The sequence below is a fragment of the Anarrhichthys ocellatus genome, unplaced genomic scaffold (assembly GCF_004355925.1).
Source record: "Anarrhichthys ocellatus isolate YVR2014 unplaced genomic scaffold, GSC_Weel_1.0 scaffold24, whole genome shotgun sequence".
Classification (NCBI taxonomy): domain Eukaryota; kingdom Metazoa; phylum Chordata; class Actinopteri; order Perciformes; family Anarhichadidae; genus Anarrhichthys; species Anarrhichthys ocellatus.
In genome coordinates this window covers 1,057,300-1,080,655 of record NW_022280054.1, presented here as the reverse complement: position 1 = coordinate 1,080,655, position 23,356 = coordinate 1,057,300, and the positions used below count along the sequence as shown (strand labels likewise).

At 43.3% G+C, this 23,356-nt stretch overlaps 3 protein-coding genes across 4 annotated transcripts in view; 1 reads left to right on the top strand and 2 right to left on the bottom strand.

Moving 5' to 3' along the window:
* LOC116390816 (protein jagged-1b) overlaps positions 1 to 13,063 on the bottom strand; it is a 40,364-nt gene extending 27,301 nt beyond the window's left edge. The window contains exons 1-2 of the mRNA XM_031860916.1: positions 12,302 to 13,063; positions 7,273 to 7,602 (exon numbers count right to left, since the gene is read on the bottom strand). Coding sequence (XP_031716776.1) covers positions 7,273 to 7,602; positions 12,302 to 12,460 — 489 coding nt within the window. The 5' untranslated portion in view covers positions 12,461 to 13,063. The remainder of the gene's footprint in view (positions 1 to 7,272; positions 7,603 to 12,301) is intronic.
* A 2,996-nt stretch (positions 13,064 to 16,059) lies between these two features.
* Positions 16,060 to 18,389, bottom strand: snrpa (small nuclear ribonucleoprotein polypeptide A). The gene is made up of 7 exons (XM_031861097.1): positions 18,344 to 18,389; positions 17,928 to 18,008; positions 17,629 to 17,801; positions 17,306 to 17,485; positions 16,951 to 17,127; positions 16,750 to 16,838; positions 16,060 to 16,661 (listed from the first exon to the last, which is right to left on the bottom strand). The coding sequence occupies exons 2-7, from the start codon at positions 17,998 to 18,000 to the stop codon at positions 16,502 to 16,504; spliced, it is 852 nt and encodes a 283-aa protein (XP_031716957.1). The 5' UTR covers positions 18,001 to 18,008; positions 18,344 to 18,389; the 3' UTR covers positions 16,060 to 16,501.
* Positions 18,390 to 18,891: 502 nt separating this feature from the next.
* On the top strand, positions 18,892 to 23,347 carry actmap (actin maturation protease). Of its 2 annotated transcripts, XM_031861057.1 has the most exons (7): positions 18,892 to 19,114; positions 19,233 to 19,432; positions 20,334 to 20,402; positions 20,990 to 21,114; positions 21,504 to 21,633; positions 21,757 to 21,827; positions 22,460 to 23,347. In XM_031861057.1, exons 2-7 carry the CDS (start codon positions 19,260 to 19,262, stop codon positions 22,792 to 22,794), a joined length of 903 nt encoding a protein of 300 aa, XP_031716917.1. In that variant the 5' UTR covers positions 18,892 to 19,114; positions 19,233 to 19,259; the 3' UTR covers positions 22,795 to 23,347. The 2 variants fall into 2 exon arrangements, with proteins under 2 accessions (XP_031716917.1, XP_031716918.1); XM_031861058.1 differs by having other exon boundaries at positions 18,892 to 19,432.
* Positions 23,348 to 23,356: the final 9 nt, after the last annotated feature.

Below are 23,356 nucleotides of genomic sequence, written 5' to 3'. Positions count from 1 at the left end.
CCCCCCCCCCCCCCCCCCCCCCCCCCCGCAGACCAGACCGCTTGCCCTCATCCCCTCCAAACCCCCCTTCTCCGACTTCCGCAGGAAATTACCTTGTCTGGACGCTTCACATCCACGGCTGGACTTTCAGGGAGAGGTATTATGAGAGAGAAAATGGTCTGGGAGTGGTGTGTGTCTGCACAGGATGGTGTGTGTTAACAGTGTGTGTGTGTGTGTGTGTGTGTGTGTGTGTGTGTGTGTGGGTGTTTGTGTGCCCGTATTCCTACAGTCTTGAGAAACAAATTGCAGGACTTTTACATTTAAGAGATCTCTATGAAGATGGTCATGTGGTTACTTTTGACCATCTGAGCCAAACTGGGAAATCCAAACCCTACAACACGTCTGATATCTTTCTTTTAAAAAGGAGGCGCATGAATTGTCTATGACAACCTAAACTTGTTGGTCTCAAATTGACGTGAGAGAAATATTAGAGAACAACAGCGAAATGAAAGTTATTTGCATTAAAACACCACTTGGTTGAGATAGGTAGACAGATAAGGGCAACCAACGATTATTTTAATAGTCAATTAATCCATCTGCGTTCTCGGCGACCTGTAAGATTTTATAATAACGAGCAATACATCTTTACGTTTGTCTATCGCCATGGAAACTATTCTCCTTAATTGGGAATCCAGTCACCTACTCTCCATTAAACAATGGCTGAACCTCCTCTCATAAAATATATACATATATAGAGTATCTGTCAACATAAGAAAAATGCCTTTTCCGTGATATGTGCTACAGTATTTTTCTACAATAAGGATAATGTATCTCAGTGGACAGGAATGACAGAGCGGAGGTGGAGAGGCATCATGGGACAGGGTTGAAATCATTACTCAGGACTCTGGTCAGAATATGTTTCATGATGTGACGGCTCAGTGAAATGTTTGTGGTTGCTCCTGTCAAGTTTCAGGCAACACGAGAAACCCCGGAGAGAGAGAAGAGGGAGGATCTATGACAGCTATCGTATATCTCTGCCTGCTCTGCGTAATCCACCGGGACGTGATGTGGCCGAACATCACTGGAGGGCAGTGACACAGAGAACAGGGTGTGTGTGGGAGATGTTGGAGGTGGAGGAAGGAGGGTGATGAGATATGACAAGAAGAGAAAGAGATCGATTGCGAAGAAAGTCAACTATTTGCTGTGATTACATCCGTGTGTTTAAAGGATTGTATACCATACATTCAATGACACACAATGACATCCAGAGACTGTAATTTCACTGAGATCATGTAAATCAAGGTACCTCTTCCTCTTTTCTCTTCTAATAAAGAAACTCCCACCCTCAATCCAATTTGCACACAAATGAAATCATTAAAACACGCTTCCCTTGAGACGTTTACCCCCCCGAGTTATTAACTTATCTCTAAAAAACACAAGCTCCAGATCCCAGAAGAATTAACCTTCTTTGTGTTTTGTGTGTTGCTGGCTGATGAATTCCTGATCTGTGTGTTTGGGGTAGACTAAAAGTGTGTGAGTGAGTGAGTGTGTGTGTGTGTGTGTGTGTGTGTATACAAGCCTGCCGGTTTGTGTGTACAAACGATGTGCACAACAGTATCAGCGTACACGCAGGTATGCAAGGCTGCGTAGGAGAGTCAATTAAGGGACAAAAGAGAGGAGAGCTCAAACGACAGGAGGAGAAAGAGTGAAAGAGAGACTCTGGAAAGAAAGAAAGCTCCAACTATTCTCCTCTCCTTTCGTTTCCCTTCACTGACTTCCTCCTGTTCGGCTCCCACACAGCAGGAATGCAAAGGTTACACATGTGTGTGAAAGAGTGTGTGTGTGTGTGTGTCTGATATGATAGGGTCTCTTCTGATCAGTTTCAGTAACTAAATACATTAACTCAAGTACTATATTGAACTGATATATTATGTTTTTTACTCCATTTACCTGACAACTAGGCCTACTGGTTACTTTTAGATTAAGATTCAACATTTAAAGTTTAGTTTTAACATTTTGGGGGAAAATGCTTATTTGCCTTCTTGCAGAGCGTTAGATGAAAAGATTGAAACCTCTCTCTTGTCTGTACGCTTAATATGAAGCTACAGGCAGCAGGCGGTTAGCTTAGCTTAGCATTAAGACTGGAAACAGGGTGAAACATCTAGCCTGGCTCTGTGCAAAGGCAACACAATCCACCTACTTGCTCATCTAATCAGTAACTCAACACATTATATATCATTTGTTTAACCTCAATAAAAAGGATAGAGACAACAATTGGCTATGTGCCGGACTATTTATTGTCTCTGAATTTGTTTCACCTATATAGGGCTGTTGATGAGATGTTATCAGCTCCACCAAAGAGAGAATTTCCTTTTAAACATCTTAGATGATGAAATCTAAACAGCCAAATTAAAGTGGCAATTTCAAAGATTTTCATTTAAAAAAATGTCTGTTAAGTCATTATCAAACACTAAAGGAGGTAACACAATAGTGATTGAGCCTATGGACCACTGATGAAAGTATTGCAATGATTATATATTTGTAGTATTACGAAGCGGGTGTCTGTGGCAAAGTTACTGCTAATTCAAACCGAACATGTTGCTGATAATACTTCTGGACTTAAGTGGGATTTTTATTGTAGGACCTTTTCTATTTATATTTCTTAAGAAACACAGGGAAAGCAGAGTAACAGTAGAACAGACAGACACTGATGGGAAGAAGACTCACAGCAGCTCCACCTGAACCTATTTGCATGACGGCCGCACTTTGCATGTTGAACTCAGAGCTCTGCATCAAGAAGCTGCCTGACAAAAATTTCTGAAAAACAGTGAAGTAGTTGCAATGAAAACTGTCCACATTAAGCTGAAGTAAATTCAACATTGAGGATGACTTTTGTATATGATATGTGACTTAAACACTCGGCCACCTGAGCCTCTTTAAATTCTAAATAGATAACAGCACGTAGCACTAACATCACATCTTAGAAATAAGAATCTTGTCAAAAAATATTTTGGCTTAAAACTCCTCTTTGCGTATGGATAGCAAACATCAGAACAAAATGATGAATCTATTGACTGTATTTCTCTTCTTCATGCTCTGAATGTGTAGCATGAATCAGCCTTCGCCTCAGAATGTGATAACACAAATATATAAGACTCATATCTATGCAAACGCACAAGATACATGTAATGACACGGGACAATTGACACACACACACACACACACACATACACACAGAAATTAGCGCGCGCACTCTCAGCCCAATGTGAGTCTCTCGCAGCAACAGTCAGCTATGGCCTCTGGCAGTGAAGCTGACCATGAATGAGTTTTAAAACTTGACATGAGGATTATAAACGGTGGAAACTTCACTCCATTCGTTTCACGTTAACAGTATTTCTATAGCACCTATCATATTGTCATTTGTCACAGGTCCTTTTAACAAAAGAGCAGGCCTTAACCAGAGCTTGATGAACTACTTCTGAGGGACAAAAGGTCAGGAAACATCAGACTTAGTTCCCACAATGTCTGGTAAGCAGTTGTCATGTGCAGAATCTAGACATATAGACTGACAAATAAGCACCACCTGGTCATTAGTTTTGCACTGTGTACCTGCCAGCTTACCTTCTCTTTAACTTTCCATTCATCCTCCTGACAAACACTTTTGTCAGATAAACAAACTGAGCACTCTCTCTTGGCAGTTCGCTCTGTTCCCCACGTCATCCAAACAGATTCAACAGTAAAACCAGCAGCAGAGAGAGGGCTGAAAGGAATGACTTTGCATTTATGAACTTTTCCCGTCTCAGCGGAGGCGCAGCAGCTAAAACATCACAGACCTCTGTCTGTGATTCTATCGCTGTGGCCAAAATGAAGATACGACCCTCAGAGTATCTGTAAGATCGCTGATAGCAGGCAAAGCAACATCTGGACGAGGTAAACAGCAGAGACATTGCATCAAGAAAATTAATTCTTAGTAAGCTAACACTCGATTAGTCGATTCCACAAAGAATCACACAATAACACCACTTTACATCTTGTGTTTACCAGAGAAGTGTTCGTCAGTTTCTTGGAAATAAGTAATAAAAACCAACTGATCGACTGAAGGGATCTTAGTCAACGAAGATCAAAACGACCGATTTGTCGACTAGTCGCCTAAGAGGTGGCATCTTTAGTGACATATCTGTAAAATTCATCCACTCAACGATTAATGCTACTCTCATGTCTGCATATAAAGGAGACTACGGAGCAGGGGCTGGGAGGTGGTTAGCTTAGCTTAGCATTAGTTAGCCAGCCTCAATCAAATGATGACAGGCGTATTTTTAAACTCTGGACAGAGCTTGGCTAGCTGTTTACTGCTGTGTTGGCTAACCGGCTGCTAGCTTTCGCTTCACGCTGTTGCACAGACATGAGAGCGATGCCAATCATCTCATCTAACTCTCAGCAACAAAACAAATAAGCGCATTACCCAAAAATATCAAACTAGTCTTTTAATAGTCTTTAAGAGGCTGCTGAGGGTGATTTTGATGTTGTTCTGTCCACAGTTCGAAAAAACTTTAAAAAAGGGACTTTTTCACTTTTTGAGGGCAGAGAAAATCTACTGGGAGATTCTGAGTAAGCATTATAAATCATCATAGCCTACATACACACTATTTAATATAAAGTATTCTTACTCAAACCGAAGCCGTTGCTTCAGACAGGGCAGTGGGTACATGAGACTCACATGATAGAGATAAACAGAGAAAAGCAGTTGTTTACAGTAACTGGCTGGTAAAAAAGTGAGACATCAGTAGCCAGAGCCATCACAGCACAGACTTACAGCAGCCTAACAGCGATAAAACCTCCCCTGAAACCTTGATGACATTATACGCAAAACAAACACAACGAATTACAACTTTGCTCACATTCACAGACACACAAATGGGACTGCGCACATTTCCCTGAAGAGATTAGTGGGAGAAAGAACGAGTGAGGGAGGGCAGGGGACAGAAAGAGCTCACCTTTCCTCATAATGACTATGCTCACCTGTTCATCCCCTCACCTGGGGCAGGGGGATCACCCTCCCTCCCTCCCTCCACCTCTCAGAGATGGCCATGCGGATAAAGGGAGTCTTTCAGCCCAAAATGCACGTTGCCACTGTGTGTCCCCTCTCTCTCTCTCTATGTCCCCCCTCCCCCCGTGCAGCCCAGCCCTGAAACTGATCCAGGTAGACTTTCTGATTTTCTGATGGAGAACTTTCTCACACTCCTTTACCTGCCAATCACACACCTCCCCAACATACAGGAGAAACCGTGTGGCGCACACACGCAGTATGCATGATGCACACACACTGAAGTGCACACAGAAGCAAACTGTACACAGATAAGGGAAGATAATTGGCTCTGGGACAGAGAGTCTCACAGGTAAATGGGCTGATACTAATCGAGAAGAAGAAACAAGCCAACTGTGTGTTACATTCTCGTGTGTGTGTGTGTGTGTGTGTGCGTGTGCTCATGTCAGCGTGGATACATCAGGAGTGTATGTGTGTGTCGTGCTGAAGCTTCACTTGGGTTTTGTGCAATATTACAAACATTATTACAGCACAATATGAATCGTACCAGAGCCACAAGGCCTTTTGTTGCCATTTCTGTTATACTTTCATTATGAGAAAGAAGTCAACCATGCTGAGAGCGATCAAAGTCTAAAAGAAAGGAAAGACTGCAGGAGGAAATACTAAGAAGCAAACAAAACCTCTGCAATCCTCAGAAAAATTGTGGCTCACTCCTTCTTGTCCCTGCCAAGTCGCTTTAAAGGGATTCCCCTCTAACTCTAGTTTTATTGATGAACAAGCATTAATTGCAGAAATAAAGAGTGCAGTAAAGAAGCCACTATAATTGGTGATGATGGAGGGATGGACTGATGGATTATTAGACTTTAGGAGCTCTGCCATACGACAATATTTGTGTTACTGCTTCTAACTTTCCTTGTAAAGATTTCAGGGATCAAAACAAACAAAACAAGGTGAAATGATCGTATATATACACAGTATATTAGGACTGCACCTTATTTTCTTTACCCTTTATTTTCAGGGTTTGGTACGTAAAACGTCAGAAAATAGTTAGAGCTAGTTGATGTCTTCAAATTGTTTGTTTTGTCCAATCAACAGTCAAAACCCCCAAAGAGGTTCAGTTTAGCATAATAAAAAAACGATTTAGTGACTATCAAAATCAAAACATGAGGTTTTTGTTAGCTTCTTCCTGAATTTATTTGGAAAAAAACCTAAAGAAAAGAGAGAGAGAGATGGAGGGCAGGAGGAGGAGAGAAAGGCGGATTGAATGATCGATTATCTCGGCCACACTCGATTACTAGGGGTGATAATGGAAGATTAATTGGTCTGCTCTTTAATGAGGACACAAGATGAAGCAGCGTGGTGTTTAATCGAGACGATTGTTCGATATGCCCTGGAGGACCAAAAGGTTTTGAGTGCAGAAAGTTCAGGATGGACGGAGGAAAGAAGGGAGAAAGAGGACAGAAATATCCAGAGGAAGAAACAGATATGACTCTGAGAAGATCAAGGGATGAGAAACCGTACTGCACAGATAAATATAATGAGATTCTGTAATATTGTGGATATGTGAATGATTTGTAGAGATCTAAAGACGTGAAAATGTTGTTTTTCACGGCACAGTTGTGCTTTAAGCTAAATGCTAACATCACAAACTGTGATCACACGTTGATGCTAACAGGCACAATTGTTTCCATGTCCACCATCTCAGTTTAGCGTGTTAGCATGCTGACATTCGCCAATTAACACTAAATACAAAGTACAGCTGAGGCTGATGGGAATGTGATCAGTTTTGCAGGTGAACTATTGGTCCAAACAACAGCTGGGTGAAATAGCGCCACTGCTTTATCTACATTAGGATCAGTATTTGATTTCAGGAAATTGTATTTATTCTTTGTGGAGGTGGTGGTCTTCTTTTTAGGCAAGTTGGCCCACCTCTGCTATAATTTGATCCACAATTTGGTTGTCACTGTATGAATCAAGGCAATCATGAATGAATGATTTCTGAAATTTGACTTTCTATTAGCAGGCAGTCCAATGTGACAGATGCTGTGATATACCATACACATTTAAAATAGCTTCCAGTACTCTCACCCGTACCCAGAGGAAGGACAGAAGAGGTGTAAAAGCATGCGAGTCTGAACTCTGAGTGTCATTGTTATTCAACTCTAGCTTCAATTTGAGTGTATTGTACTTGAAGCGTAGCCTGTTTCCTTGGTAACCATACCGATAACCAGCACTGCCCCTGTACTTACTGGCCACGCGTATTTGAAGGGAATGACAATCTGTCCATTAGACCCATCCTCGCCTCCTCCTCCTCCATCGTGTCCTCGGTGGTAGAGCGACTGGGAGTTTCCACCCAGGATCCCCGTGCTGCCCAACCCGAAGATGCAGGCTCCGGTTGGGATGACCCGGGCCTGGTACTCCTTGAGGCAGGCTTTGAAGAAAGTGTCACATTGGTCCCTGGCAGAGCAGCGCTGCCCGCCGCTGGCCTGCAGGTCGCAGCAGTCTCCACTCTGCAGAAGTCCGAGGGGGTTCTCGAAGTAATGGATCTGAAGCTCGAACACACCGACTGCAGACACAACCTGAGTCCAGAGAGACGAGGAGCAGAGAGTTACATTAATATATGATCTGTTATTAAACAAAGGCAGTGCATGGAAACACAAGCAATTACAATATGCAAGTTCTCACGGATGCAAAATCAACAAACATTAACAGCTGAAATGTAAGGGTAAGTTTAGGTTCTCTGAAAATGCCGGGACATTTTAAAGTGGCTGCCTCGATGGTAGAGGAGAGTTTAGAGCGTGGGTTTGGTGGTGTGGGTTTTAATGTGCTGGTTTTGCTGTCTAGGAAAGTTGTAGATACTAATTAAGCTTCAGAAATGGACAGAAAGCATTTAAGACAGACAGATGAAAGAAGTCTTTAGTGAGAAATGAACGCGAGTGGAAAAGAAGCTAATTTGAAACTGGACGGGATTTCAAGTCTCTGTAGAACAGAACGTTTCAAGGAATAGAGCGTCACATTGGGAAAACCCTCATGAGCTTTCTTACCGAGAGTTAGATGTGAAGACGTGACTTTCAGCAGTGATTACAGAATAATCAAGATATATCCAGCAAATAACCTCCTGTACAACTATAAATCAACGTTCAGTTTACAGACTAATAAATCAAGATATTACGTGTAAATGAATAAGCTTTAGAGGTGCTACTAAGCACCTCTAACCGGGATCACTTAGACAGATCCAGGCTAGCTGGTTCCCTCTTTCCAGTCTTTGTGCTACACTAAGCTAAAGGCTATTGGCTGTAGTTATATATTTACTGTACATGCATGAGAGTGGTATCAAACTCTTAACTTAGTCTCCACAAGAAATAAAATGTTAAGCTTTTCCTCTAACTTTTGGTGTTCAGTAATACATAGAGGCTGATTGTTGCTGAGGTATTGCTGCTCATCAGAAGTAATTGTAGACCACCGTAAGGACACACAAACCTTTAGTTGCAGTGGTCTCGTGCAACAACCAGGACACTAAATCCCATTTTTAGCCACAAAACTTCAAATGGCGGTTTGGCAACTTCTGTGCAGAACCACCCGTTTTTTTCCACAATGACACAAAAATCAGCAACGTTATTAATGACAGATGCATGGGACCAAACACTGTAAACCAAGAAAAGAACCACAATCCCCTTACACTCAATTTAGACATCTTGTCCTCCATTCGGTAAAAATAGAAAACAGGAATTTCACCTGATAAAAACATCATAATTAAATACCTCAATTCATAAAGTGTTTGAGAGCAGATTTTCATGTTTCCTGCAATGTGCTGTCTCACTACTTCTGGGAATCTGCAGCAGCCTGCATGTCTGCTCTGTATCATGTGTTTATCAGTATATGTAACAAGACAACAGTCGTCAGACAAGTGAGTGAGAGAGAGAAAATAAATGAGCACATGACTTTGATTCACACAACTCTGCTTGACCTTTAAAAGAGGAATAAATCTAACTTTTCCATTCAAATCATGCAGAGACACACTGCCAAACCATTTATCTCTCAACTTCATTGTCTTTCTTTTTCGTTCACTTCACCTGTGTGTCACCACCACTCCCTTATTTCTCACTCTCTTCCCAGGAGAGGAAGACACTGAGGGGGGGAGGGGGATTCCTCCTCCTCCTCCTTCCGTCTTTCTCTATCTGGGAACGAGCTGTAACCCTCCTGTCATTTCTCTTTCTGTGGTTATCAACTCTTTTCTGCATTGTTGCCATGCTCCTTTTCATCCGCCTCCCTTTCTTTTCTCTGTGTTCCCTCCCTGTTTAAAGATGGGTGGAGGGGACACACACACACACACACACACACACACACACACACACACACACTAGAGTTAACAAGACCCCCTGGGAGTCTCAGAGCATTGGGGTCAGGTTTGTGCGTGCATGTGTGTGTGTGTGTGTGTGTGTGTGTGTGTGTGTGTGTCACTGTAGCAGAATTAAGCTTTGGCTTCTTCCAACAATTGCAAATACAAAAAAAATGAAGCCACTGTTATCTCAGTTTGCCATGCAACCTCAAGTGATGAATAAATCTGAATAATTCACAGCCCTTTCCGGCATCCTTGCACAATCATTGAGCTTAATTATTGTTCATTAAGTCCAGGAATTAGAGTCATGTATCCCCAGCGGTGTTGTACGCTTCATCGTGGACAGAAATCACTACAACCAACAAGCTCTCATGTGTCCGCCGCCCGACATAGAGCCAGAATCTCAGTCGCCCCATTGTGTTTGGTTTGTGTGTCCCTCTCATGCCCCTGAGCCGAGAGGGGTTGAGGGGGTGAGGTGGGAGGGGTCAGGGGCATGGGGGTGGGGGGGGGACTGGTCTACATCAAAAGGCTTGTGGAGATACAGTGGCGCTCATCACTCTACATCCTCCTTTCTTCCTCTCCTCCTCTCGCTGCCCGAGCCATTCCCTGCATACCAGCGTTTCAGCGCTGGGACTCACCAGAGAGAGAGAGAGACAGACAGACAGAGAGAGAGAGAGAGACAGATAGAGGGAGAGAGACAGACAGTGAGAGAAAGAAAGAGAGAGACAGACAGAGAAAGGGAGAGAGAGACAAAGCCGAGTCTCTGCAGGGGAGCGTTGAGCAGTTCAAGGATCACTACATACACAACTCAGAGTAGCTCACAAACAAATCCTCTCCATCTAAACACGTTCACGGGTCACTTGCTGAACTCTGTTTCACTGTAAAAGGCAGACGAGACCATTAGAAAGTAGCAGTTTGAATGCAAGTCTAAAGGAAAAGTGCTTTGAAAAATATTTTTGTGTATACTTTAAATGTCAATGAGCTGAAACAATGACAATATTAATCTATTATTTGATCAACAGAAAATGTATGGGAAACAATTTTGATACTCAATTAATAATTTAAGTAATTTTACATTGAATGTGGGGAAAATGTTTGTGTCAGCCTCTAAAATGCCAAGAGTGAATGTTTTTCTTTGTCTTAACAAACGGAATATCTTTTGTTTTAGAATTATCGTTCAGACAAAATGAGCTTTTTATAGAAGTTATACCTTTGACTTGTCTCAGCATTTTATTTTCTGACATTTTATGGACAGAATGATTGAAAGTATCTGGCATATTAATTGATAATAAAAATATTAGCAGCTGAGCTTCTCAACACCTCAGCACATCTCATCATGTCCTGAGGGATTTCCAGTTAGAACAACAGGTTTCCTCAGTATTCAAATCACTTGCTTATAAACACAAATACAAGCTCTGTTGTATGCCGAACCGTTTATGCTCCTGATGCGTGACACATTTGAGAGAAAGCTGATGATAAAGTGTAGACTAACCAAATTTAACCTTTTGAATCTGACAAACTGAAACTCACGTTGTCACAGTATCCCCAAGGCTCCCGCTGTGCTGCAGTTTGAGCCTTGGTGATAATAAACCTGGACAACAGACATCACGCTGGACAGTCAATAAGCTTCACTCTGTAAGCAGGTCTGAGTATGTCCTTGTGAACATGATCTCCTGTCTCCTGCATTGATAAACAGTCCCCGGCAGCAGCAGAGGATTGTGTGTGTTTCTCACTGCAGTGCGGTCAGAGAATGGAGGGAGTGGAGTGTGTTGTTCCTCAGCTGTGAGGAGGTTGCAGAGGTGCAGAGAGAGACACGCAGAGCTGCCCGAACGTTCAACATTCACACGCCCCGGAGTTTATTCGGCTGTGGCCCCGGGCTCCACACACACCCAAGACACAGATGCTGAATGTAAGCTTAAGTGTTTAGAAAAAAAACATGCACACACACACACACACACACACACACACAAACAAACACAGCACATGCACACGTTGGAGCACCTCTGGGCCTGTTCTTGCTACTGTTGGATCCTGTCACACATCACAGGCATCCTGATCAGGCCAGCAGCAGCAGCCAACAGTTTGCAGGGCAAAAAACGGAAAAATGTTTTGTGGGTTTTCGCCTTCGTGCACAATATTATGTTGGCATATCCAAAGCATTTCCATTCTACCGAAAATAATGCCCATAATGCCTTAAGCTAATGCTTGTCTGAATCACTGACAAGTTGCTGCAGTGACTATATGCTGTTTTATAGAATGCACTGTAACACACAAAAGAAAGTCTACGAGATGTTAAGATCGAGGGGATAGGAAACGATCAAAGAGTGTCTGTATTGCAAATAATGTAAAAAAAACAGCAGATGCAGCCACTGCAGCTTGTGGACACTGAACCGAGGGTGTGTGGTGCGTAATTAAGGTGTAATTAAGGTGTTATTTATCGTCTTCACTGAGGAGTCATCACAGTCCCTCCAAAACAAGGTCGTATCTAAATAATAACCAATTGTTCCATTATACATCATGCTTGGTTTGTGTGTTGTCCGCCTCATTATATACTTTTTGTTTACGAACAATGGAGTAATAAACACTGACCTCTATAATACTAAATATAAATGTGATCCTGCTTAAATATTCATATGCCAACACACATTTTTGCAGTGATGTTTGCAGCCCATGCTTCTAAAACAGGCTTACAGTAGTACTAGTGTTGCGTGGGATAATAGACACCAGCGGGCAGAAACAACAGGTGGGCACAGCGCCATAGGAGCAGAATGAGGGCAGCACAAAGAGGGAAGGAACAGGGTGTGTGCGTGTGCGTGTGTACTCCATTATTGACTGTTTTCACGCAGCTGTGATAATAAATACAGACTGAATCACATTAAAAGTCAGCTCCGGGGGTTTAAGTACATGCCGCCCGAAATAGCACTTAATCGGTGGCTTACCTGCGGTTGTATCGTGAGCGCGACCAGAAAAATCACAGTCCGCTGCAGGTGGAGGTGTCCCCGGTGTCCGTCACTCCTCGTGCCTGGCCTCGCAGTGATCTTTCCGCTCCCGCTTCTGGGATCGAGCCCAGTTACCCTGTGCGCTCCTGTGCTCTCCATCCCTGCGTCCGGGGACCGTGTTGTGCGCTTTGGCGGTGTGTCCCCCTCCTCCTCCTCCTCCTCCCTCCCTGCGTCCGTCCGTCCGCCCAGCTCTCCTCCTCTCCGGTTCTTAAACCCTGAAACTCACGCAGAGCCACTTCATCGCGTCCAGGTCAGAGAAACCATAACTATCTGTCTCCGCTTGGATTTATCCCCCCTACCCACCCACCGACCTCATAAAACGCACACCTGATCAACCCCTTGCCGCTGTGTCCGGGGTGGATTTCCACTGGGAATGACACACAAACACGCTCCCCTTTGCGCTGTATTCCTCCCACCAACTGCGTTAAGAGGCTTTAAAAGGTCCAATCTGCCGGCTCACTTGACTTGAACTCTCATCCAATTGAGCTCACACTCTCTCTTCTTCTTCTTCTTCGGTCTCTCTTCAAGCCTGGTTAACGCACAAAAATACTTTTAAAAAACCCCATCTATGTTCGTCCTACTTCGTGATGAGTGCATGAAAGCCGGCACCGAAGTTGCGCCTCTCCAGGGGAATGATTTCACTTTGCGCTTCTCTCATCTAAGCCGGTGGTTGGTCAGTTGTTAACCCGATACGAAGCCCGGCGGCGACAGAGTCAGTGTGGGAAACAATGAGAGAGAGCGGGGGAGAGAGCGGGGGAGAGAGAGAGAGAGAGAGAGAGAGAGAGAGAGAGAGCATGGAGGGTGTGTCCTGAGGCAGGGAATATCCGTCTTTCAGCTCTTGTCCGGATGGTTCCCAGCGCGCACCAATTCGCGTATCCCTTTCTCTCTCTCTCTACACTTTGCGCAACCTGCGGACCAACCCTCCCAAACTTTTTTCTTCTAAGTATGTCACATGTACACATGGGATTGTCCCGAATGCGTTTCAGTTCTCATCTGTGGGTTTACCGTTTCCTCTGTACCTTTTGTGGCACCTCGCTGGTTCGTCTCCTTCGGTTTCAGAGCGCTGCTGTCCCGCGGCTCGCTTCAAAGCGCCGCCGCGCCAATTAACTGCTCGTAACAGTTTTGCTCAGGCTCGGGTGGCCTCTGAACGGGAACGTTTCTATGGGGGTTTGAAGCTGAAGCCCGTCGTCATTAAAATACCACTCTGCTACGGCTGGTGACACGAAAGTGACAAATATATTGACACAAAACAAACGAAACTGCAGCTTTGGAGGGTTTCTAATGAAGATGATAGTCATTGCGCGCGTGATGGCACACGTGGCACAGGTGCCCACACACGCACCTGCATACTGATTATCATAACCACATTTATGATTAGACTTGTCGGCTGTGGGAACATGCCGCCGCTTTATGATGCCGCGGGCTGCAATAAATACTAACCGGGTGAGCGCATGGATATAAAAGAGAATTGTGGGGCATCTAGGCTTCCTTTGAATATTGGCACCGGTCACATGGCATATTTTCCACATCTGACTTCCGGAGCTCGTCTTGTTGGATGCATTGACCTCCACACAATGTACCTTCTTCATCGGAGGAAATCTAATGAGATTCTGCCTCCCTCCTCCAGAGCTTCCCTGACAACCGTTGGTGTTTTCAGCGGCCCGGCGCTCTGCAGTGACCCCCGGAGCAGAACAGAGGGCTCTTAAGGAGCAGAGGGGTTGATTTGCATAGCGGAGCAGTGACCTCCAAGACATGAGCTGAATTCTAACGAACCATCCGGACCAGAAACACGCAGATATGACTGGGTCTGCTCAGAGGCTGCTGTGTGCGTGTGCGTGTGTGTGTGTGTGTGTGGTTCACCTGAGCCGGACTCAACAAAAACCAGCAACCTTCAAACTCTGTGGGTCTCGTTACCTAGAGTGTATTTGGCACCATCTAATGGTCACATGTGCCCTTTTGGGCAGAATCACCATTTAAGTCTTAAGATAATATAGCTGGGAACTTCTGGTGCACATTGTCAAAAATTAAAGAACTATCTTTTCTAAAGAGTTAAACTCCGACACAAAGTTTTAACGTCAGTTATAAACATTGTATTCTGAAAATATTGATTTTGGATTAGCTTGTTTTTTGATAGCTGCACAAATTTCAGAATGCCATATTTGGTATCAACCGTCACCAGCTGATGTTTGAGCTCACTCACACACACAACTCCCAAACCTAATCCACCGGATACGTAGAAATTGCCTTTCAGACCCTGCAACTGAAAGATCACTGTGTTGGTGAATTGGAAGGCACTAGGCGTGTTGCCAAGAGCATGCGACACTCACTCACACATGGCGCCCTTGTGGCTAAGGTCAGCGCTTTCTCAAGGCAAAATAAGGGAGTGTGGAAAGGCTTGGGAAACTACAGAAGAATGTGCATTTCTGTGTACACTGTTGAGCTGACCTGAAGACAACTACTCCGGCCACAGTTTAAGTCCACAACAGGGAGTCCCAGTGTGTGCCGGCCGCTGCGCAGTGAGTCTAAATTAAGCTTTTCAGGCTGGATTCACACATCACTCTGCCCCGCACTCATGAATCCAGCCTTTGAGGGGAGGTGGTGGTCCTTATTGGCCTGTAGTTACTCGTGTGTGAAGGCCTTTGAGGGTGTGCTGCACAACACACAGCAGGCATTTACTAATTGGCAAACTCAAGCCAATTGTTCCCATTTGCGTTCATTAAATATCACATCAGTTTACTCAGTGTTTATGGAAAGAGGTCTACAGCATAATCAGAATCCTGACGCGTTTAATTGTTATGCTAACCAATACTTCAATAACTCCACTACATTATGAAGAAAAGTACCGTTCTATCCACTTCACTAAATATACCTGACAGCTTTGATTACTAGTTAATTAGAAAAATATTTTGAAAAGTTACAGCAATGTATATAAATTACAATGCAGTTTTACAGTGAATTTAACTATAGATTTATATCTGTGTATTATATATATATATATATATATATAAAATTCTACAATACAAAAAAAAAAAAGGAAAAGCTTGATGCCTCAAGACTGGCCAGGTAATTGTGTAATCCAATTTATTTTTGTAAATAAGTAATCCATCTCAAAGGATAGATTTATTTTGTTCGGGCAATGTGTACTTCAAAGCACAAATTGAATGAGACTCCAATTGGTTTTCTTTAAAAGCGAGAGGGATATGATGATTTGTATCAAGGCCCATAATGCTCTGAACATTATCAGAGCTGGACCACTTTCTAATAAAATATGTAACCAAGGTCTAAGAATTCAATTTTCTAGAAATGTTGTGGAGAATTTGGGAGTAAATCAGTCTTGAGATCGAGTCATGCCAAGGAGTTTTGTTGCATGACATAAATACCCTTCTCTGCCTTGCTACATTTCCCTTTGAGCTCCACTGCAGAGTCATAAAGACAACCATTATGATAATCTACTTTGTCCTCCAGAGGACTCAGGGTCGGCTGTTTTATGATCCAAGAAGCTACACAAGCAATTTCTTTAAATAAGCCGTACTTTGAGTTTTCCATACGACCCCTGCATTAACAGATTACTGCTGAAAATTCAAAGTTTCATCAAAATTCATGACAAAGAGCGAGTAACAACAACACACCTCAACATCAGAGGTATAATAAAGTAGGTTAGGTTGAAACATAAATACATAAGAAGTGAGGCAGAACACCGTCTCAAAGGAAATTTATTTTAATTATAAAAACAGAAAAGCTCCAGGTACAATGTCTGGTAAACCAGACCCTGGGTGCAATGCTTTATGACAACAAAATACAGACGACACATCAAGTTGCTCGATGAAAAAAAAAAAAAAAAAAAAGTAAACCAGCATTGATACTGATCAATAGGATGAAGAACTCCTCCATACATTTACCTGACCGTTGTTGTAAGTCAAGAGTTCTGCAAGTGTGGTACGATAATACATATCAACTTGATGCAAAGGATGTATACTTACATACTTACATGTAATCCTGAACGAAGGGGGAAAAAAGAAAAAACACCGCCTGAACTGCACTCTCGAGCGTCAATTTCTAAAAACGTTTCATAGTTTGGGTCACTGCTGTACATTTCTAAAAATACCTGCGTGTAAGAAAAAACACCGGACTGGAAAGAAGTTATTTCTTAGCGAATGAGATCTTCATGGCGTTCGCTTGTGTGATCTTAAAGCCTTGTAGTGCATCTCGTGCAGCGCCGGCCTGCACCTCGTTCTCAAACTCCACAAAGGCGATGTCGTGACGACCAGGGACCAGACGAACCTCCTTGAACCCGGGGAACCTGAATACACAACAATACAGTCAGGCATCCAATAAATGGATGAATACAGAAGTGCAAAATCAAATGCAGAGAGGGAGTCGTTACTAACTGGTTGAAGAGCATGGAGAGCATGAGTTCGTTCGTCTCCTCTGGCAGGTTGGTGAGGAAGAGGATGTGATTGGGAGGATTTTCTGCAACCTGTGAGGATGGACGACAGAAGAGATCAGAATAGAATGACCAGGCCAATATTAAAAAAAAATTAAAAAAATATCGATCGATAGATAGATAGATAGATAGATAGATAGCATACCTGTTGGGGCATTTGTCCAGGCATCTGTCCAGGCATCATCTGTCCAGGAGGCATGCTACCAGGGGGCATCTGACCAGGCACCATCCCCGGAGGAGGCATCATGCCAGGAGGCGGCATATAAGGCGGCTGGCCCGGCATGTGCATCATACGGGGAGCCTGGCTCATGGGAGGCATTCCCTGAAGAGGGAAGTACAACAGCGACGAGCGCATCAGTTCCATCTTATTCCTATTTTTGCACCCTACATATACCATCAATGACCTCCACTCTAATCTAATCTGGGGGCACTTGTATGCTACCGTTTAATCATTAATTCTAAAAACTGATGAACAATAGAATCCCTATTGGTCTACTTACAGGCATGGCAGTGGGTACGCCAGCAACCATGGGCACCGCAGCTCCTGGTAAACCCTTCTTAGCTGCTGCTGCTTCAGCTCCTTTGACCTTCTTGATCCTCTCCTTTTTACGATCACGCTCCACAAAAGTCCCCTTCATTTTAGCTATGATGTCTGAGTCGATCTTGGCATACTGTATACGCTGGAAGAGACAGGTGAGTTAGTTAAGACCTCATGTGCCTTCAGAGGCTACAGTTTATATGCAGTTGTTATATTGTGTAGATCATTTGTGCCATCTTTAAATATCTGTAAAGTGACTTGGTATTCACTGTGTGATTAACCTACCATGGGTTTGTCGTAGAAAGGAAATCCCTGCATGGATCTCAGAGCATTGGAAGCACTGTTAACCTCTTTGAAAATAACAAAGGCCTGACCCTTCATCTTCAGATTACGTGCAACCAAGATGTCCAAAATCTGTCCAAACTGTGAGAAGATGGCGTACAACGACTTTTTCAACTCTGCAGAAACAAGAAAAACATGTGAGAAACCATCAGTTTGATTAGAGAGGCCCTCTGTGAGCCGTGTGTGTGTTTACTTGGAGCCAGACATGTAAAGCTAGAAGGTAACGTTAAGGATAAACTCACCATCTTTCTTGATTTTCTCATTCAAATTGTTGATGTAGATTGTATGATTGAGCCGTACATCCGGAGTGGCCATCTTTTAACCTGCGGATGAGTGGTTGGAGGGGGAAACTATTTAAATGTTCTGTATAAACCAGATAAGAGCACAATTCTCGATGAGTCGATGAGCCGCCAAGCAGCTAACGTAACAACCCTCCGGCTTGAATAACGTGGGGTGAACGCTAGCCTACAAGCTAACTACTAACGTTAGCTATAGCTAACGTCATTTAGCTCACTAGATCTAAATGTAATAATCTATCGCTTACGCCCGACGGCCCTCGTTATCACATAACGTACAAATAGGATATTTAAGTCTACAAATGGTTTTGATTAACAAGAAAGTATTTATTTGATCAGCTCGCTGTCGACGGAATACTCACCTCGAAGTGCTGAATGAAAGCCCGTGCCCTCTCAAATCCCGTGCTCTGTTCTCGCGTTAACCAAACACAGGGGCCGTTTCCGCTAAATATTGTGACCCATCAGATTTGGTGACCACCGAAAACGTTTTATTTTTATCACACTTTCTGTACTTTGCGATAGCTGCTTTTACCACACCTGGTGCCAAATAATATCGTTTAGAAAGGACCACATATTTTCACATACAAAAATGGACCCTTTCGATACCGACTGATTGACAGATTCTGATAGCTCGGGTAACACAATGTGGTGTAACACCTGTTCCTGGTCAGATGAGCTTAGCGCCCTTTTATTGCCCTTTTGAATCGTGTTTTTTTGCCTGTTAGGCAGGCAATAGTTACTCGGACACATAAATTAGCAGTGCAGCCGATATCAAAATGATGTAGTGCCATTATCCCACACAATACAGCCTATGCACTCTAACGTGGATGCAGTAGAGGGCGCTATGACCCTTTAACCGTTGGTGTGTGAGCTCATCGGACACGAAGAAGAGTCACTCTGCCAAATATGGTTAAAACCAAAACACCGTTGCTGTTAGCTCAGCTCTGCTAGTCTCAAACGTGTGTGTAGGATCTAGTGTATAAAATAGGACAAATACTTTTTGTGAGCGATTACAGTTAACAGGAGACGAACGTTGATGTCGGTTTCTCATCAAATAGCATTGAACACCGAGCAAAGATAACTTCACTAACTTTTCGCCTCGCTTGCAGGCTACAGAGCGAGCAGACTAGGAGGTAGGAGAGAGTGAAGGGTGGGCGGGTTAGGCTGCATGCATTACAATACTAATACAATTGTAACTTACCTCTTTCCAAAGATGCACAAAAATACTAACCAAAGTACCACCTCTGTCAGGGTTAATTCAAAAGGAGCTCAGTAGAGATGTCAGTGGAGTTCCCCCTGTCACCTCCTCCTCCACCTGCTCCAGGTCCACCACCTCCACCTCCAGCCTCATCCCCCAAGAAGAAGCTGTATCAGACCATAGCCAGTAGCAGAAGTGCTGTGGAGGGGAACCACACAGAGGCCCGCTTACTGCTCAGTCAGAGAGAGAGCAGGTGAGATTTACAACGAGAGATGACAACATAATTAGTTTTGCTCATTTAACCTGAACGTCAGACGTTATAACCATAGTTTGAGCACAATCGATTAGTTACAAGATTACAAGATACACATGTACAATCCAATCCAAATGCTCTGCAATAAATCCTACCTGTGTGAAGCCTACGATGTTTACTTTTCTGTTGACATTGTCACAGAGGTGTTGTCAACTCTGTTGAGGCCAGAGGCAATATGATAATTGATAATACAAAAAATTCACAGAAAAAGAAACCTGCAACTACTACGGTAATCAATTTATCATGAAAGTAATTTTTAAAGGACAAATGCCAAATATTCTTTTGCTCCAGCTTCTCAGCTGTGAGGCTTTCTTGCTTTTCTTCATCATTTGTGGTAGTTAATTGAATTTCTTCAGGTTTTGACTGTTGATTGGCCAAAACCAGCAATATGAAGAAGTCACCTGGGGCTTTAGGAGATTGTAACGACCATTTGTCACCACGTTACGACATTTTATAAACCAAACGGTTAATCAAGCACTTGAGTTGCAGCTCTAGAGGTGTTGTACTGGACTGCTTTGTATTGAAAGGTGTTCCTAATATTTTGTCCACCCAAATTTACAAACATTGAGTCGGTTGGAAAAACCTCAATATATGCTAATATGATCCTGACTCGACACTAACTACAGCCTCACTAATTAACGTAGAGTTGAATCAACGACTGACACAAAGTCAAACAAAAATTGATGTTCTAAGCCTCACAAAGAAATAATTTCTCGGCCTTTTTCACAGCAGACATCTTTACTTGTAAAAGCACTGTGAAAATGTCTCACTTGAAAACGGGCTGTTGCAGAGCTGATGAACTGTATAGTAATATAATGTGTATTTATGTCGTGTCCTTCAGTTTCAGGAAGGACCTGCAGTGGATACTGGTGAACACATATGTGCCCTCCCTCATCCAAGATGGTCCACAGTAAGTCAGTAAACTATGGTGTCAGGCCCAGATGTGCCAAGTAGAGATGCGACCGGTCGACCCCCAAGCTGTTGTCAGCTGATCGAACATGTCCGGTGACTGGTGGATCAGATTTTATTTATAAGATGATTTTATTTGCCATTTTGCCTTTATTAGATACACAGGTTACATAGACTGAAAGGGGGAGAGAGAGGGGACGACATGCAGCAAAGAGTCTGGATTCTATCCCGGGCTGCTGCGGTCAAGACTTACGTCTGGCAAAGGGAGCGCCCACGCTACCATGTTAGCTACCTGGGCGTCTCATTTCCCCAAATTTAAATTTGCCTCAATCGGCAAGTCTGACTTTTAAATAATCGGTAATCAGAATTGACCCCAAAAAATTGCAACCGGTGCATCTCTGATGTCAAGTAACACCTTGATCTACGTTTGACTGAATAGCACTTTTATAACACAAATAAAACTGTTACCAAAACTGTTCAACAGGGCTATGGCTTTATTAGTTTGACCTGAATTCTTTTCTGTTTCAAGTCATTAAACGTGATAGATCTGCCAGCTTGTGACTGAGCGTGTTGTTCATTTACTTTCAGGTGCGGTCTGGTGGCTCTGTGGATGTCCGCTCACCTCCGAAAGCCTCAGCTGAGCATCGACATGGAAACTGTCGTTCAGACGGCACTGAGCAGGGGATACACGGCGCAGGGGGAAATGTTCTCAGGTAACAAAAGTGTGTAAATGGTTTTGAGTCTATTGAGAAGGATATCGAATAAAAACATGTGGAACAAAGGGGGGTGTGTGTCTCTGTTGTAATGGATCACACATTTTTTGTTTAGGGAAATTGGAAGTTTTCTGATAGCACAATGAAGCGTTGAAGATTAAATTCTTACCTTGACATCACTGGATGTCTTCAGAAGTACAAATAGGACATTACACTCCAGATGTAGGACGTAATTAAAATGTGGAAGTTTTAACCAGTTTTGCAACTAAAATATGTTTTTTTTTTAGTATTAATTCACTCTTTATGTTTCACAAGCAACTAAAGTGCAATTTCAACTCTTTATGATGTCTGGTCTCTTTATGTTCTCATTGAGATTTTTATTTTGTCAGCTGACAACATGGCCCTGCTGGCAGAGGAGGTCTGTGGCTGTGAGGCAGAGCTGCTGTCGGGGGGTTTAAGTGGTCATAATGCTGCAGCCATCATCACACACCTGTGGGGGAGACAGCCTGTTCTCATCCCGTATCCCCAAAACAAAACAGCCACGAGGGCTGTTCTGATGGAAAGAAACTTCACTGTGTGGTTGTTGTTATTAAACTGCTACTTGTGTCATGAAAGGACATAATTCCTTGATCGTACGTACAGATATGATGAGGACTACAACCACGAGCCATGCCAGCGGAGCGGCCACAGGGCGCACTGGGCAGTCGCTTCAGGTAACTGGTAGCTCGCTCACCGGAGGGGTGTTTGATGAAGGGGGCTCAGAACAGCAGGGCTTATTGTGAAGGGTCTTGAGTTATCCCTCACTAACTGAACCAGGGTAAGTCCGTTTCATGAAGCTGCTTTGGAGCTTTTTCACTGCAGTAAACAGACAAAATTGAACTTTTGGCAGCATATTGTGGGTCAGCAGTGAGCTTCAGCGAATTTTAGGTGTGAACTCTGTCGTCTCAAATAGGACACCAGGCAGGTTATTTATTGTATATTAAGACATTAAGATAAGATATTTTTTAGGAAGTTCTCAATCCCTTTGATTATGTTAATTGGTTTGTACACATAATATACTGTAACTGCGTCCACATGTTGAAAATACTGTTGAAATACTTCAAAAATGTCCGTCTGCATTTTTAATAAATGGATTTCTGGGTGTATATATATTTTGGGATAAATTTAAGAGTAAATAATTAAAGTGAAATGTTTCTAGCTATATCTTGCTGTTAAACTTGTTTATTTGTTAATATATATTATATGGATAGCCTATTAAAAGCACAAATGAGTGTAATACTGTGCAGATATACGAGAACAACATCCACATGTCACACAATTGACACATCTATTGGCTCTGTTCCAGGTGTTCTCCTCGGTGTGGACCAGGGGAGCGTGAGCAGCGAGCACACCCGGCCTGATCCCACTCTGCCCTGGCTCTGCCTCGCCGTGGACAGCAGCTCTGCTTGTCCCGTCGGCAACGCGGCACTCAAAGAGGTTCACGTCCTGGCTAAGCAGGGTAAAAGCCTGCGCTACCAGCTGTGGAGTCTGGACAGCATAGCTCGGAGTAACGAGCAGCTGAGGACGATGGACCCTCAGAGAACGACTGACGGGACCCAGTATGTGGTTCCTTGGGGAGGGGTGGAGGCCGGGCTGGCTGGACGGGCGGTGATGCTCCACACAAGGACAGAGAAGCGGTGATACATGTGACGCAGGAGCCGGCTGTGTGGTAAAGGGCTTTACAGAGACTCACTGTATGTGCTACTGTTGTGTCGATTGTGGATCCTGTTCGGGGGAATTGAGGTGAAGATACGAGCGAGTTTCTGTAGCTGTGTTGAGCCCTTTGCAGGCCGTGTTGTGGGCAAATTAACACATAGGATGGCATTATAAAAACAAATACTGGATTTGCACTGTTTCATCAATATGTTGGGAAAAAAACTACCTAAACTGAGTGCAGTTCTTTTGGATATAGGGAATGTATCGGGGATATATGGGAATCGGTTTTTTTTTGTCATGCAGGTTTACAATGCGACACATCACTGACTGAATGGAATATATTTGTACGATAAATTGTTTGAATTCTTGATTTAATACTTTGTCATCTTGGTTCACTGCCTACCTGTAAATGTTTTGGGATATTTAGTAAAATGAAGATTCAAACGCTGAAATCAGAGTGTGTTTACAAAAGTGTGTGTGTGTGTGTGTGTGTGTGTGAGTGAGAGAGAGAGAGAGACACTGACAACAGAAAAAACATTTCTCACAA

Bases quoted from the DNA above. Each gene is read 5' to 3' on its own strand.
- snrpa (XM_031861097.1), bottom strand. From the start codon at position 18,000: ATGGCCACTCCGGATGTACGGCTCAATCATACAATCTACATCAACAAT. The intron at 17,486-17,628 runs GTAGGTTAATCA...TGTCTCTTCCAG, and splicing joins CTTTCTACGACAAACCCATG to CGTATACAGTATGCCAAGAT. The intron at 16,839-16,950 runs GTATGCTATCTA...CCATCCTCACAG, and splicing joins CTGGACAAATGCCCCAACAG to GTTGCAGAAAATCCTCCCAA.
- actmap (XM_031861057.1), top strand. From the start codon at position 19,260: ATGTCAGTGGAGTTCCCCCTGTCACCTCCTCCTCCACCTGCTCCAGGT. The intron at 19,433-20,333 runs GTGAGATTTACA...CGTGTCCTTCAG, and splicing joins CTCAGTCAGAGAGAGAGCAG to TTTCAGGAAGGACCTGCAGT. The intron at 21,828-22,459 runs GTAACTGGTAGC...GCTCTGTTCCAG, and splicing joins GCACTGGGCAGTCGCTTCAG to GTGTTCTCCTCGGTGTGGAC.